The sequence below is a fragment of the Argopecten irradians genome, chromosome 5, assembly GCF_041381155.1.
Source record: "Argopecten irradians isolate NY chromosome 5, Ai_NY, whole genome shotgun sequence".
NCBI classification, from domain to species: Eukaryota; Metazoa; Mollusca; class Bivalvia; order Pectinida; family Pectinidae; genus Argopecten; species Argopecten irradians.
This window is the reverse complement of record NC_091138.1, coordinates 30,445,303-30,459,970: the sequence shown is the minus strand read 5'-3', so window position 1 is coordinate 30,459,970 and position 14,668 is coordinate 30,445,303. Positions and strand designations below refer to the sequence as shown.

The 14,668-nt window shown below is 35.9% G+C and overlaps 2 protein-coding genes across 2 annotated transcripts; both read right to left on the bottom strand.

The window, feature by feature from the left end:
* Positions 1 to 1,987: 1,987 nt before the first annotated feature.
* Positions 1,988 to 7,131, bottom strand: LOC138323502 (uncharacterized). Its single transcript, XM_069268155.1, has 3 exons — positions 6,338 to 7,131; positions 5,593 to 5,748; positions 1,988 to 2,960 (listed from the first exon to the last, which is right to left on the bottom strand). The coding sequence occupies exons 1-3, from the start codon at positions 6,975 to 6,977 to the stop codon at positions 2,659 to 2,661; spliced, it is 1,098 nt and encodes a 365-aa protein (XP_069124256.1). The 5' UTR covers positions 6,978 to 7,131; the 3' UTR covers positions 1,988 to 2,658.
* A 3,703-nt stretch (positions 7,132 to 10,834) lies between these two features.
* Positions 10,835 to 14,668, bottom strand: LOC138323501 (uncharacterized). Its single transcript, XM_069268154.1, has 3 exons — positions 14,346 to 14,668; positions 12,202 to 12,360; positions 10,835 to 11,770 (listed from the first exon to the last, which is right to left on the bottom strand). The coding sequence occupies exons 1-3, from the start codon at positions 14,611 to 14,613 to the stop codon at positions 11,451 to 11,453; spliced, it is 747 nt and encodes a 248-aa protein (XP_069124255.1). The 5' UTR covers positions 14,614 to 14,668; the 3' UTR covers positions 10,835 to 11,450.

Below are 14,668 nucleotides of genomic sequence, written 5' to 3'. Positions count from 1 at the left end.
ATCACTGAAGTGGTATTCTTTATAACAGAACAATTCTTATTATCGACAGATCCATATTGATATGGCGCAGATTTGTCCATTATTAGTCTACTCTTTATAAAATATTTACAAATATCAAAACATTATGAAATGTAAAATCAAAGTTCTTGTAATATGATTTGTCCTCCTTCTATATATATTGCATTTGTTGAATGTTGTAAATGTTTCCCTATACAATGTACATTGTAAAGGGACTAAATAAGATATAAAGATTTTAACGATCGTTCTTTAATTATCAGTACATACACAAATTGTATGTCTTTTATTATCAGTACATACACAAATTGTATGTCTTTTATTATCAGTACATACAAAAATTGTATATCATAATGCAATACAAATTTTGAATTAGAGCCGAAAACGATTAGCAAAGGAAACTTGACTTTTTCGTAAAACATGGATCCTTATAATCACTCCGTTTGGTAGAGTCATGTAAAGGATCTGTATTTTGATTTGATTGCATAACGTAAGACAAAAGAAATGAGAAAAACTATAAAAAAAAAATCAAAGGCGTACGTGTTCGAGCAAGAAGAATATAGGCCCATGTGCCTGAAAGAGTATATGGGTTCTCGACAAAACCATCTAATTAAATCGATCCAAATCCGGATTAACTGCGAAAAAAAATTTGATTTTTTTTTCAGAACAAGGAATCAATTGATTATTATCAGTGATGTTATTTGAAACAGTTGTTGGTTGAAAGACAGAGAAGAGAGAAATCAATGTATAGATATAGAATGCACTATGTATACATATATACATGTAAATTATTCAAATACATGTAAATGTATAGATATATATACTGTAGTCGTTTAGTATATTTACTATAATGTATGTGTTTAGTTACTAGTTTTATCGCCTACATGACTCGGCCTACATGTATAACTAGACTTCGTGTTTAGACCGTTAATGTTTTAAGTTTATTATAGATGAACCGTTTTTTATAATTATTTATCTTTATATTCATATACAAAATTTATATATCTATAAGTCATCCGCTTGATTCAGCAGGTATCGATATCCTATGGTGTCATACTTTGAATTCATTTGTATAATACAGCCATGCAACCGTGTCGTATCTCTGTATAATTCATGTTGTGTCAGTAAAACTCGTTGCACAAAAACGATTTTCCGTAACAAGATATCCCTTGTACAATAACAAAGTGTCGGTTTCAGTCTGTGGATTTGATGTAACAAAATTCTTTGGGCAAAATCTACATGATAAACATCACATAAATAGTCCTGAGGTGACTTGTGGATTTTGTCGGTCGATAACAAATTGCTTTCTCCGATATTCTCCTTCATATAAATGTTAGTTATTAAACATCTTCAGTAAATTTAATTGTCGTACATGATTTTTTGTAGTCTTAAATGTAAATTATGTGTGAACACCAAATAAAGAGAGACTGTGTTAAGATATTTAGCATCTTGTCACCAACCTCTCATCTTTAGATACAGTAGCAAGTTGAGGCAAACTGGGATATGTCGCTCTGTAGTGGTAGGAGAGCGGTGGTTTTTTCTCTGGGAACTCCGACGTTAAGCCATCCGTCTTACCTGACCAGCGAATGAGTTTATCCGACTTGATACGTGTACAACTGTAGTTATAACATATAAAGAAATGTCTCCGAATTAGAAGCCATAACTATACAGCACAAGTTATGCACCCTCTAATTACTGACCATTGCTGTATTAAAGACGCTAAACTCCTCAAAATATACTGCAAAAGTAGTCATTTTTGTGAGTTTCTTTTTATAGCCTTATTCATTTTATTTCAATTGTACAAAATTAAGAGCCGAATGTAAAATATTGAAACTTTTAATGGTTAAATTGTAAATTAGTGCAATGCTTCCTAAACGGCAATTTCTAAAATAACTGCTAAAATTGACACCATTACGGTGTATAGATATATGTACATGTTGTGGCGAGGTGTATTAATAATGTAGCTGATGGATAAAAAGTAACAAGTTTTATTTCAGAAAATACAAAATATTATAACAAAATACACTGTTTCCGGTTTGCGTATTGTTAATGATTTGAGAAAAAAACAACTTTTGAACGTATTACTCGCTCCAAGTAAAGCCAAACGCATCGTCTGGATGGACGGTTGTTTTTTTTTTTACTTCTAGATTATTCTGTTCAGCTGGATGGATTTACATACGATCCTTGTTTATATAGAGAAGAAATATAATTCATGGTAAAATATAGACTTGAGCGATTGAAGTTAAAAGGTGAATTAAGTAGAACAACAGCGAAACTTTAAAGAATCCATATAATTATACATATATTTAAGAAATAAAAGGTTAGTGCACTTTTCATCACTGCAGATCTTGCCTGTATAATACTTTAAAACATATCTTTGTCGATTGTTCATATATGTCCTTGCCAATTCATTGCATCCCCAAAAAGGCAATGTTGCCTTTATGAAAGTCATTGCAACCTTGACGAAGGTCATGACATTGTAAATTAAGCTTCTAAAAATTGGAGATAACTCTCAAAAATCCAACAAATCGTGTCCAAAAATGTCATGGTTATCCTTGCATTCACAAACAAGTAGGTTAGATTAAACATTAAAAACGAAAGTCATAAAAACACTAAAACAACACGACATCGGGAATGTCTTCTTCAAAACTTCACCTTCATCGGAAGAGGACCCGCCTCTTCGTTAACGAAACGGGCATATTTGCCGTTCTCGTTGACGCCAACAGCATATGGCTTGGCGATATCTCGGCTGTTGTGTCCCCTGGAAAGGACCAGAAGCATTCCGAAGGTGGCGACGAGAGTGAACAGAGAGCCAATCACAGCCAGGATAAGGCCCCATGGGACGGTCATGCGGACGTTGAGGTCACTCATCTCGGACTCAAGGTACTTGTGGGACATAATGAGGATAGAAGCGACCTTGCCTACTGCCACCAGGTAGATGACACCTGCAACGACAAATGCAATATAACACTGTTGTTCTGACCAGACTGAGTGTACAATTTGGTATTTTTACCTTAAAGGGACAATTCAGTCTAAGAGAACATTAAAATTTGTACATATATCGGCAAAAACCCAGTTCTAATGGAAATTAAATCAGTCGGTTTTACTGTGATATGCCAAAAAATTCCATGGTGGTGAAATGCGTGTAAAATGTTCAAACTCGCTGGCTGTCCGCCATTACACATTGAGGTCGAACATCTTGTATGCCGAACCCTGTCCCTTGCTCGTAGAGTAATGCAACTTTTGTCTAGAACTGCTGAAATCGCTCTGACAGTAGTGTGTTTACCTTATTAAGTGAATTATCTTGCCTTAAAATCATTTTATCACCTCCTCAGTGGTTATGTAGTTCATTTGTTTAACGTGCATGACTTTGGCTCGGGTATGAGTACAGCGTACATATTGTACCTGCTTAATCTTGTTGATCAACGATTTGTAATTACAACGGTATAAATTAAAATACTAAACATTGACGTGGAATTTGTCAATATTTTCTGTTTTATGTTTCATAAGAAATGTAGAACAATACATTTATGACATAGTTTGCTTCTTGGTTATGTAAAAGAATTAACCTGAGTGAATTGTCTCTTTAACCAAATTAAGTATTAAGTGTGTAAGCTCACAGTAGTCCCCGCCAATTATCGAATATATTTTGGCTTCAGCATCTAAAGAGACTCAGGACAGATACAGTGATGCAGACACAGGCTTTTGATTCTAGTTATATATACAACCCAATTATGTGTAATACTGAGTCAAGGATCTAGAATTACATATATAGTGATGTCTGTATAATTAGATTCGAAACCCTGTGATGCAGTTAAGTTTTAAAGGTAACTTACACTTATATATCTGTTATAAAACCTTTTCATTGCAACGAGTTTGTTTCCCCTCATTTCTATATCCTTTCCTTAGTTAAAGGCCCACTACCTTTCCGGAGCAAAATTTAAAGGTTTCTTAAAAACATTAATAACAAAAGAAAATATATATCGATGGCTTAATATGAGGTTACAACACCAAACGTATGCAAGATTTCCTGTCTAATGTACGATAACACTGGAGATTCGTTTCGCTGTTTTGCCGTCTGGCGCAGCTATAGTCAACTACCGCGCGGCATTTAGGACGACGGCGGGAAACATAAAACGACCCGCGTTATGAAAATTAACATTTTATTTATTCTAATTAAACAGTTCTGAAGGTGATGATAAGTGTGCTAGTAAACGTATAGTTAATAACTTCTGCGACTCTACAAAATTATTGATCTCGTTTTACATTCTTATTTTAAAAATTAAAAGCCGTTTCGGAAAGGTAGTGGCCCTTTAAAGATTATATTGGTCTCTTTGAATCACTAAGTATTAGACTTCAAATGCTGAACCATTTTATAAATATTAATTTAAATGCATAATATATAAATACATGTTTGAACATTTTTTTCTACTCTTAGTCTTGGTGTTAGACATCCGACAAGGAAGGTCGACAAGATAAGTTTAACTTAAAATACTGTATGTTAGAATAGAGTTAATTTGAAGATTGTATGCACAAGGAAGTTATTCTGAATCAATGGGACTGGTAGTGCAGAAAATGTGGAACCCCATACCTACCATACAAAGATAATGTACATTATACCATACAGGAAGTGTTTTCATCAAGTTTGTCACTATAATATTTTAGTCAATCATAAAGTATACAAATGTAATATACTGTATTATAAGAAACTTTCTCGTTGAACATACATTATTTTCATTGCTGTTAGTTTCAGTTTCAATGAATATTCTACTGCTGTTTTGAAGGATTTCCATGAACATCTATTTCATGATAGCATTTATTTCCCAATCATGAAGTATACACCTATCGTTCACGGTTTAATCATGATTTTAGTTTCAGAAATTATTTTTTTAAGATTGCTTTCAACTGATTATTCCATTATGGTTGCACAATATCGTTTTAAATTTCGTTTATGGTCAGCAACTATTTGTGAATGTATTAGTACTGTTTATGGGGTCATATAATGTGTGTAGCAGAATACATCGACTTACTTTCCATAACTAAGCATTCTTAGAACACATTAGGTAAAAACAGAGGGATCTGTGAATTAGGTACAGTGTATTCAATTTAAGTAATTCACGGTATTCACCCCATACAGTGTCAATCTGGACATAAAAAGTGTGCCCATTGACCAATTTTAGACGTTCCATGGGTTTAGATAAAAAAATCGGTAAAATCACAATCTACATAGTACTATAAACCAGTGTATAGTATTTTTGATCTACACTCCTTAAACGTCTAAAAATGTCTATGGTCACTTTCTGGGTCCATGTTGATATAAAATGTAACTACATAGTACCAATTATCAGATACATGTGGGTAAGAATAAATATCCTGGTTACAATGAAATAAAAGGATCGTTGTCTATCTAAATACCAGTGATAAAATAAGTGGACAGTTCTGGTAAATATCACCCTCTTCATTCTAGGGGTTACTGCCACTGTTGTAATATTACCCGGGTGGATATAACGCCAATGAAAGAAACCCCTCGAGTTTCGAGGATGATTTCATATATTATAGTGCCTAAAGGTGACTTACCAGAGGTGAGCAGACACATGAATGACATAATAGCACTCCAGCGCCCCCTAGCGCCTCCACGAGCATACATCCAGAGAGCGAAGATACCGACGAAGGACGTGGATAGGCCGATGGTGGCCTCTACTCGGAACTCACACAGCATCTTGTCCGTGTACACTATTCAAATATACGTCCATACATAAATTAGACAGGTACAACAATGGACATGAAGTAAAATTAAATATTTAACATGATGTTGTTCAAATTGATAATATTAACTTTAGGCTTCCGGATAAACCAGTCTACTCACCAGATTGTCCCTAATTTTAGATATTTAGATTTTATTTCGCCATTTTTTGATTAACATAAATAAGTTTCAAACTGATTAAAGTACAGTTCTTCATTGAACACTGCGTTAACTTACATTCTATTATCAGTTTAAGAGTATACATGATATATTTACAAAAGTATAATTTCAGAGAAAGGACACTACCCTGCTGAATACCAGGTACAATGGTAAAGTTTACTTTTGTAAATTGAACTCGGTAAGAGATGTATTTTACTCTCTCAATATCTCTAATCAAAATGCAGAGTCACATTCATTCCAAAATAAGGAATACTGTTTTAAAGAAAACAATAATGACACAGTACGAACAAAATACCAAAGTGAAATGTGATTGATCATTATTAATAATAAAAAATGTATGTATGAAGGAATACTTATGAAAGGTTTTCATAAAAGGAGTAGAATTAGAAAATAACTTACGGGCAATGTTTTTCACGATGTCAGCCAAGTTGCTAGCCTCGGCGGGCATATTGTCGGCGATGACGTCAGCGTGTTTGTATGACGTCATGCGACACTTCTTCTCCATCTTCTTATGATCGTCATCATCATCATCATCATGATCATCGTCATGTTCCTCGGAGCTATCGTGGTGATGGTTGCTGCGCTTCTTGCGATCAATAATCAGGTCAGATGAATCCGGAGTTGGAGCGGCAATGCCGTCGTCCATCTCCTTTCTGTTGACCTTGGTGCACGTGACGGCGTACCACAGACCGAGAGACATGTGGACTCCGGGACCACAGTGGTGGTGATGGCGGTGGTGGCGCTTTCCTTTTCTGTGCATTTCCGGCATCATATCCGCTTTCTCAGCCTCCAGCATTGGTTTATCTTGGATCATATCGCATGGCGGAAGAGGATTCTCATCATCTAACATTTCACCGCTTCTGCTTCCGTCATCGCATGGCTGTCTTGGTAATGCTGGCATCACCATATCCATGGGCTGCTGTTTCTTTACAGGGATATGTACACCAGCCCAACCCGGAGTTGTAAACACTATGGTTTTCATCAACAAGCCCAACGTGGCCAGCACCCCAATAACGAGTAGCTGGCGAGAGACCTCCATTACGAAAATGTGTGTCCACTCCTGTGCTTTAACAACTATGTATCTGGATGTACCTAGCTGTAACGAGATGCTGAGTCTACCTGAATAAACCAGGTGTTTAGCGTACCTGTTCCGAGGAGACGATCGATACTGATAGACGGCGCTGCAGTGTATTTATTTTCTATAAAGATTATGACGCACAGGTAAAACCTGGATTGCCTTCGGTTATATCAGGTAGACCGATTTATTCAGTATTCTAAATAACATTCCATATGAAGCAGTGTTACTTTTGCAAACTTATCGCGTGAAAATGATCGAGTTTGCCAATGGAAAGGCTACTAGGTCATCACTAAAAATAAAACGTACACATAGAAAATCGTGACCGCGGTTTTGGCCTATACAATAGAATTCGGCTGGCATGTTCATCCAACCGGGTACATGTATACATTTACAAACAACATAGCATAATTCATGGTTTAACACGTGGTACTTTTAGTGCGAATCAACTTAAGTTTTCGGGGTAAATGCTAGTTTTAAACGCGAGTGTCTGACACATCATGACATGACCGACATAATTATTGTTCTTATCCAAAATATATATTTTTCTAATATTCAGTTTTAAGATAGTAATAAGCACATGCCTGGACGCTCCTTCGTCACATGATGATTTGCTATGTAAATTAACATAGTTTAAAAGATGTTGGTGTTTTGCCAGGAATATAAATCCGAACATATTTTTTATAATAATATAATACGGTCTGCCAACTAAGCTACAGCTTACACATGTAAATGATTATAAAAAACAATGGATCGCGTCATGTAAAATTGAACCATGTAATATTTCAAAGTAGATGTTTTTGATCAATTAATCTTATAATACAAAGATTCAACAGAAAACTCACGACAGGTTATACCATAAATAATGTATTTATGGCTTCCTTCTAAAATTCTAGGACTCTCCATTTGTAACTTTATGGGTCAAACGTCTTGATAATTCATAAGGGGAAACCGAATTAGGGTAACTGCAGTTACCAATATCCAACATTGCGACGGTACAAACATACGAGGAAATCATACTGTCTGTTCAACGTATAGACGGGTATTTTTCTGGAATAACCGCCGTAGATTGTGTCTTCTAACAATATTAGCAAACTTTGAAGCGTAAAAGAATCAAGCAACTCAAAAGTGATGATTAGGATAACGTATTTGTTAACTGCAGAAATGATGCGGGTAACTTCTATAGATTTTTTAGTTGCATGCTGTGGCCACAGGCACAAAAAAATAGATTAGACTGAATTGTCCTCAAAACATGAATTATAGTGATACATGTAATTGGTTACATTTTACTGAAATATTTCTTAAACAGGTACACTTCGCCATTTTGAGATACATGTACAGAGAGCAACCAACTAAATGATTTTACATAGACCACAGTGTTAAACTTTGTTTAAGTTTTGTACTGTATTATTAAAACAAAGGAATATTAGTTAGCTGTTGTGTTCTATAATTAAAGTCTAGGTTCTCATATAACACTAAATAGAAAAAAAGTTTGGGTCCTTCTGCTCAAACTCCAACCAGGGTAGCTTTATTGAAATCAGGCGCATTTTGCACTAAAAAATCCTGAAATTCTAATGCTTTTACCTATTCATTATCAAAGTTGATATTTTGAACCTAAATCTCAATATGAATTTCCAAATTCATATCATGGTTATCTAGGAATAATTACCTGTCAGAAAACATTTTTACTTTTGAAATTCATAATTAGCCAGCCAATCAGCGGCCGGGTTAAAATTCTATCCTGGGCTCAATCACAGGGGCCATTTCGAAGTTTTTTTTTTTATTTAGTTGGTTGATCCCTACATACATATGATTGTCCAGAAATAAGACATTGCGAAATATTTTTCCATGACAAAAATCGGGATCTAAGAACCATGACACGGTGAAAATCTTAATTGCACCAAGTAAGGTGAATATATATCGCCAATTCACAATCACGTGAAGATACGATGACTTATATGTACGACGTAAGTGCTAAGGATCATCGCTGCATAATTTAGCAACGTTTGTTACGCTAATTGTATAGCAGAGATTTGTAGTCATAAGGAATAATTTGAGGAGATCGCGGTGAGGTGGCAGTTAGAGCTGAGCCCCTGTGAAGCCAGTTCTAGATGAAATCGAATCACATTTTATTCGGATTTTGAAATGTGTAATCATATTTTTTAAGTACATGTACAAGCGTGTACAATATATAAAAGAAATTATATAATTGTTGATAAAAGACACTCGGACAATATGTTTTTAGGGTGGTATTTTTGTAAGAACAGGTATTTGTGTAATGTTGATGATCATTTACAGACCACACGAAAAACTTTTTTTAAATGATTATATACAGTACACATAACAATCTATATATTCTTTTACGTAATTTTCACAGCAAAAGTAGCATGCTTCCCCCTTTATCACACCCAGTGGTGCTTCATTTTTCTAGAATCCATGTACACAATGTGCTCAATCAGAAATTTCTAGACAAACAGTTTGTATGGGCTTACTCTTTTTAAAAACCATCAACTGTGTATTGACCCCAACTACAGTAAAAAAATGACCAAACTCTTAGATTTGGATATGAATCCTAGTCAATATATACATGTATTAAGTATATACATGAAAATAAGAAAACCTGGACAAATGATCCCAAACTTAATCCTAACGACAACTAGAATAACCTTATAAGTTTCGCTATTCAAATATCCATCGGCGAATTTTACATGCTTGATTCCAACATCTGTGGATCTCTGTGCATGACTTACTCTTCAAATTTTGCTGATATGAATACAAGATTCGATCTACTGCACTTACCCTAATCCGCCAACCCTTCCCTGTAATAATTGGAGGCGGCTTTGAACTTAATCGAACAAAGTGAATTTAAGCTACAATTGCACATGTACGTAGATTGTGAAACTCTCGGACCTTAATCAAAAGAATTATATCTTAGATAACACTAACTTTGAAATACGTTCGGATATATATGTGCCTGGTAAATTTAAACGAAGCATTATGCAAAATCATATTTCTACATGCGGATCGTGCATAAAAAAACAGTTGCCACTAGAAAAAGTTGATACAAAGTGTAGTCACTAACCACTAAGACGATACAAGTATATGTAGCAGCCCCGTTTCAACAAAAATAAGAAATACGCGTAATCATAACTATCGCCCGTACCGCATTGTTGATTTATTACATAACTATAATGGCATATTTAAAAACATCTGAAAATATAACAAAAAGAAGGAAAAATTAAATGCAGCATAAGTATGTCCTACTGCATCTGAATCCCACACCCTAAAATGAATGAATCCTGCAAGAATTAGGTGTGTTGAGGTGATGATGATGGCCTTTAGCTATATTCCAAGAAAGTATGGTTTAGCATCAAAGTTTTACAGCCTCTGCATCCCACTGCATGAACTGAATCCTGCAATAATTAGGTGTGTTGAGGTGATAATCATGTCCTTCAGCTATGTTTTGGTTTGGTTAGGATTGGACTTAACCTTTTGAGAAACGGACCTAAAGGCAAAACTTTTAAAGTGAAATGTTGACAACAATGCGGCGCTGGCGCCGCCACCGCCATCACTGCCGCCGCTGGAACACACCAAAGTATCGCCTTCACGAACTATCGTCGCTGGCTATACAAAAATCGCCCTCAATCGGGTTTTTGAAATTGATGATGGCAATATACATTATGTACATGGAATAAACGACGAGGTGTCCCGAAAGGAGTATATGAGTACATTTCCAAAACCCGATTGGGAACGACTTTGTCATTTTTGTTGGTAACCAATTCAAAAGTGATAACATTAAAGTCATAAAATAATTCAACTGATGTAGCTAGAAAAGTTTAATGGAGGCAAGGTCACAACACAATGTATGAATTCAATCGGTTGTATTGGCTATCAAATTCAGTGTTTAAAACGCATGACGAAAATGTAATGAATTGTTCATTCAAATAAGTGAACGAAATCACATACACAATGTTAAGTCATTGTATTTTTCAAGAGTAATGAAGTAATATGCAAAAAGTAAAGTTATATATGATTGTGTTGATCATCAAATGAAAACGTAATGCATAACTATTGTAGATTTAGAACGTATGAAGTAATGAAAATTGGTCATAATATAGGTATTGGACATGATATAAAATAACATGATCATAATTTCAATCAGTGTTATGCATTGTCCTGATTCCTTTACAAAATAAATATTAAAGCGCAAATTTGAAATAGGCACTCGCTTTTAACCACTGACAGCGTCTGAATGGCACAAAAGTGACGATTATGTGCAATAAATCCGAAGCATAAATTGTAAATAAATATAAAGAAACTGATAACTTATTAAGACAATATATAAACATACACATCGTAGTTTTATTACACGATCATCCTACAATGACATCAACAAAGTGTAATTGACGTCACAGAAGGAGGTCAGTTACGCCTTATTTATCGAACGTTGATATGAGTGGTCTGTGCCATCATTGGGGGCGGGGCCATGGTAGTTTGGTGGCTGATGCTCAGTAGGGTGTGCTGCTGTTGACCGCCGGGAAACCTGCTGATCACAGTACCATTCTCCGCTAGACACGAGGTACGGAAAACTTCCAAAAACACCATGATCGCTACCGCAAACGCAAGCGAGGCTCCAATGGCGGCGAGAACAACCGAGTAGGGTGCCATGGCGGTTAATTCCTGATGTTCCGTCAGAATTGGGTGGAGATTGGCGGCCATTTTGGCAAACTTTCCGACCACGTACCACATCAGGACGCCTAGAGAAAGAAAATGAACACTTAATGTCCACCAGCTTCAAATAATAATGGTCATTTAAACTAGAGAAATGTAGTGAACATTCATTGACCTACGACCAAGTCATCGATTTCGAGATAAATGTACAAAAACGTGGGTAAATATGACGCCATGATCACCGGAAGGCGAGAATAATCGACGGTAAATCGTACTTTACTCACGTTGTTTTGGTATCTCGAAATCGCCATATTATTCCACATAGATCTCAAACTTGTATCTAGAATTGAACCACTCTTCAACAAGGTTCAGCTTTTATTCTTTTATGTGCATTTTATCTGTTATGAAGATGTTAACAAAACCCAAAACAATAAAACAAACAAAACTAAACTAAAAAGCACTGGAAACATTTCCCCAGAAACTAGAAAGTTAAATTGACTGACAACTTCATGCATACCTGCGATGGAGAAACAGCTAATGGCCAAGAAGCCGTTACATCTGTTGGTAAGGACAGGCCGGCGGAAATGTAATACAAGAAAGATCATGGCAACGATTCCAAAGCCGACGGCAAGGGAGGTGATGATCTTATACTGACGGATGTTCAGCATGTCGGCATCTGTTGGAAAGGGAATGAAATAATAGGTTGAAGGGAGGTAACTCGTATACGGAACCATATTCTTGATGCTTCACCGCCAACGAAAGCGATTTTTTTCTCTTATCAATTAGTACAAATCAGTTGGCCCGTGGATGGAGCGCACAGTGAAAAAACTAGAGTTGCGATCGACTGTCTTACTACACTTCTACAATAAAGAACTTTTTTTTCCAATTTATATCTATATAATTATTATTTTTATGTTTTTGATGTGTGTATTATGTTATGTTGATATAATATAACTTTGATCCGTATACAAGTCTCATATTTTCTTCTTTTTTGTTTTAACGCATGCTTAAGTAAATATTTGCATTTTCACTGCAGCCCTACTATGTAAACTTATCACATGCAGCTGGCATTCATCAGTCTATGAACTGCCTTCCGCTTATTATGATGTCACAATTGTCGTGCCAGCGATCAACTGTTCAAATGACTGTTCCGTCTTTGACGATTTTTTTTCTGCGTTTCCATATCGCAGTTATTAGTCCGCTAAAACTGACCATAATCGTAGGCTCAAAATTCTGACTGATCGCCTGTTTATGGTCAGCTACCTACTGCTCTTGAAAAGCCGGGGATTGTAGTACAAATCTGGCGACAGCGATTATGAGAATTCTGCATGTTGGTTTGGGGTCAAATATGCCTTTAAAGTTAAAGGAAAACGTTTGGCACTCACTTTAATACATGTCACACTCCAATTCATCACATTAACGATGCTATGTCCCTAGTTATGTTCGAGACGTCCAAGAATCAGTGTTTCGGTAGCCATCTTTGAAGACCAAAAGTTAATTTTAACAGCCAATTAGAATCGTCGAATTTCACCGGAAATCGATCCCAGCTGTCTGATTGGGTGTTAAAATTTAACTTTCAGTCTTCAAAGATGGCTACCCAAACATTGATTCTAGGACGTCTCGACCATAACTAGGGACATAGCATCATTTATGTGATGATTTAGCATCGTTAATGTGATGAATTGGAGTGTGACATGTATTAAAGTGAGTGCCAAATGTTTTCTTTTAACTGTCAATACCTTTCTGACCCCAATTAAACCTACAGAAGTCCCATAATCGCTGTCGCCAGATTTGTACTACAATCCCCGGCTTTTCAAGAGCAGTAGGTAGCTGACCATAAACAGGCGATCAGTCAGAATTTTGAGCCTGCGATTATGGTCAGTTTTAGCTGGGATCAATTTCCGGTGAAATTCGACGATTCTAATTGGCTGTTAAAATTAACTTTTGGTCTTCAAAGATGGCTTCCGAAACACTGATTCTTGGACGTCTCGAACATAACTAGGGACATAGCATCGTTAATGTGATGAATTGGAGTGTGACATGTATTAAAGTGAGTGCCAAACATTTCCCTTTAACTTTAAAGGCATATTTGACCCCAAACCAACATGCAGAATTCTCATAATCGCTGTCGCCAGATTTGTACTACAATCCCTGGCTTTTCAAGAACAGTAGGTAGCTGACCATAAACAGGCGATCAGTCAGAATTTTGAGCCTGCGATTATGGTCAGTTTTAGCGGACTAGCCACATCCCTGTATATATGTTAAAACGAAATCAGAATGATTTCTGTCGAGTCTTATTTGTTGAAACAATCAGAATTTAAGTATATATATCACTGTATATTTATCAAATTGAACAAATGTGGAATTTATGTCACAGGGACTTGGCACGAATTTCTTACCAACGGTTAATACGTTAACGTTCATATACAATGTACATTTTTGTACATGTATATACATTGTATATGATATATAAATGTAGTATGTCCTTGTGAATAAAATATATATATTGACCAACAGCTTCGCATATTTGTTCCAAAGGAGAAGAAATATTTTATATTATGAATATTGTACTTATTGACCGCTTGTTAGAAATTCATGCCAAGTCCCTGTGATTTTCATGCATAATCTGTGCATAACTATTATTTATGGATTATTACTTACATGCATTGACCTGACTGTTAGATTCCCAGTCGGTATGTTTGAGTACAAAACATACTCCCTGGATACAAGACGAAACTGACCACAGTCCGAATTCAAATTTTGTGGTAGCGACCTGTTTCAAACCTGTCAAGAATTGACCTCCTAGATCGATCAAAGTGACTTCAAACTTGAAGCGGATCCATCCTCGAGTGGCAAACCCAATAATCTGAAAAATAATGGCTAGTGCCCCCAACACCAGATTAACTTTTCCAACCACAGCGACATTCATTGTTGTTACGCTGAGAGAGTATGTCCGAATGTGCAGGACTGGTTCACACAGGTGT

Bases quoted from the DNA above. Each gene is read 5' to 3' on its own strand.
- LOC138323501 (XM_069268154.1), bottom strand. From the start codon at position 14,613: ATGAATGTCGCTGTGGTTGGAAAAGTTAATCTGGTGTTGGGGGCACTA. The intron at 12,361-14,345 runs GTAAGTAATAAT...CCTTTCCAACAG, and splicing joins TAACAGTCAGGTCAATGCAT to ATGCCGACATGCTGAACATC. The intron at 11,771-12,201 runs GTATGCATGAAG...TTCTTTCTCTAG, and splicing joins TAGCTGTTTCTCCATCGCAG to GCGTCCTGATGTGGTACGTG.
- LOC138323502 (XM_069268155.1), bottom strand. From the start codon at position 6,977: ATGGAGGTCTCTCGCCAGCTACTCGTTATTGGGGTGCTGGCCACGTTG. The intron at 5,749-6,337 runs GTAAGTTATTTT...ATATTTGAATAG, and splicing joins CATCGTGAAAAACATTGCCC to TGTACACGGACAAGATGCTG. The intron at 2,961-5,592 runs GTAAGTCACCTT...TTGTCGTTGCAG, and splicing joins CATGTGTCTGCTCACCTCTG to GTGTCATCTACCTGGTGGCA.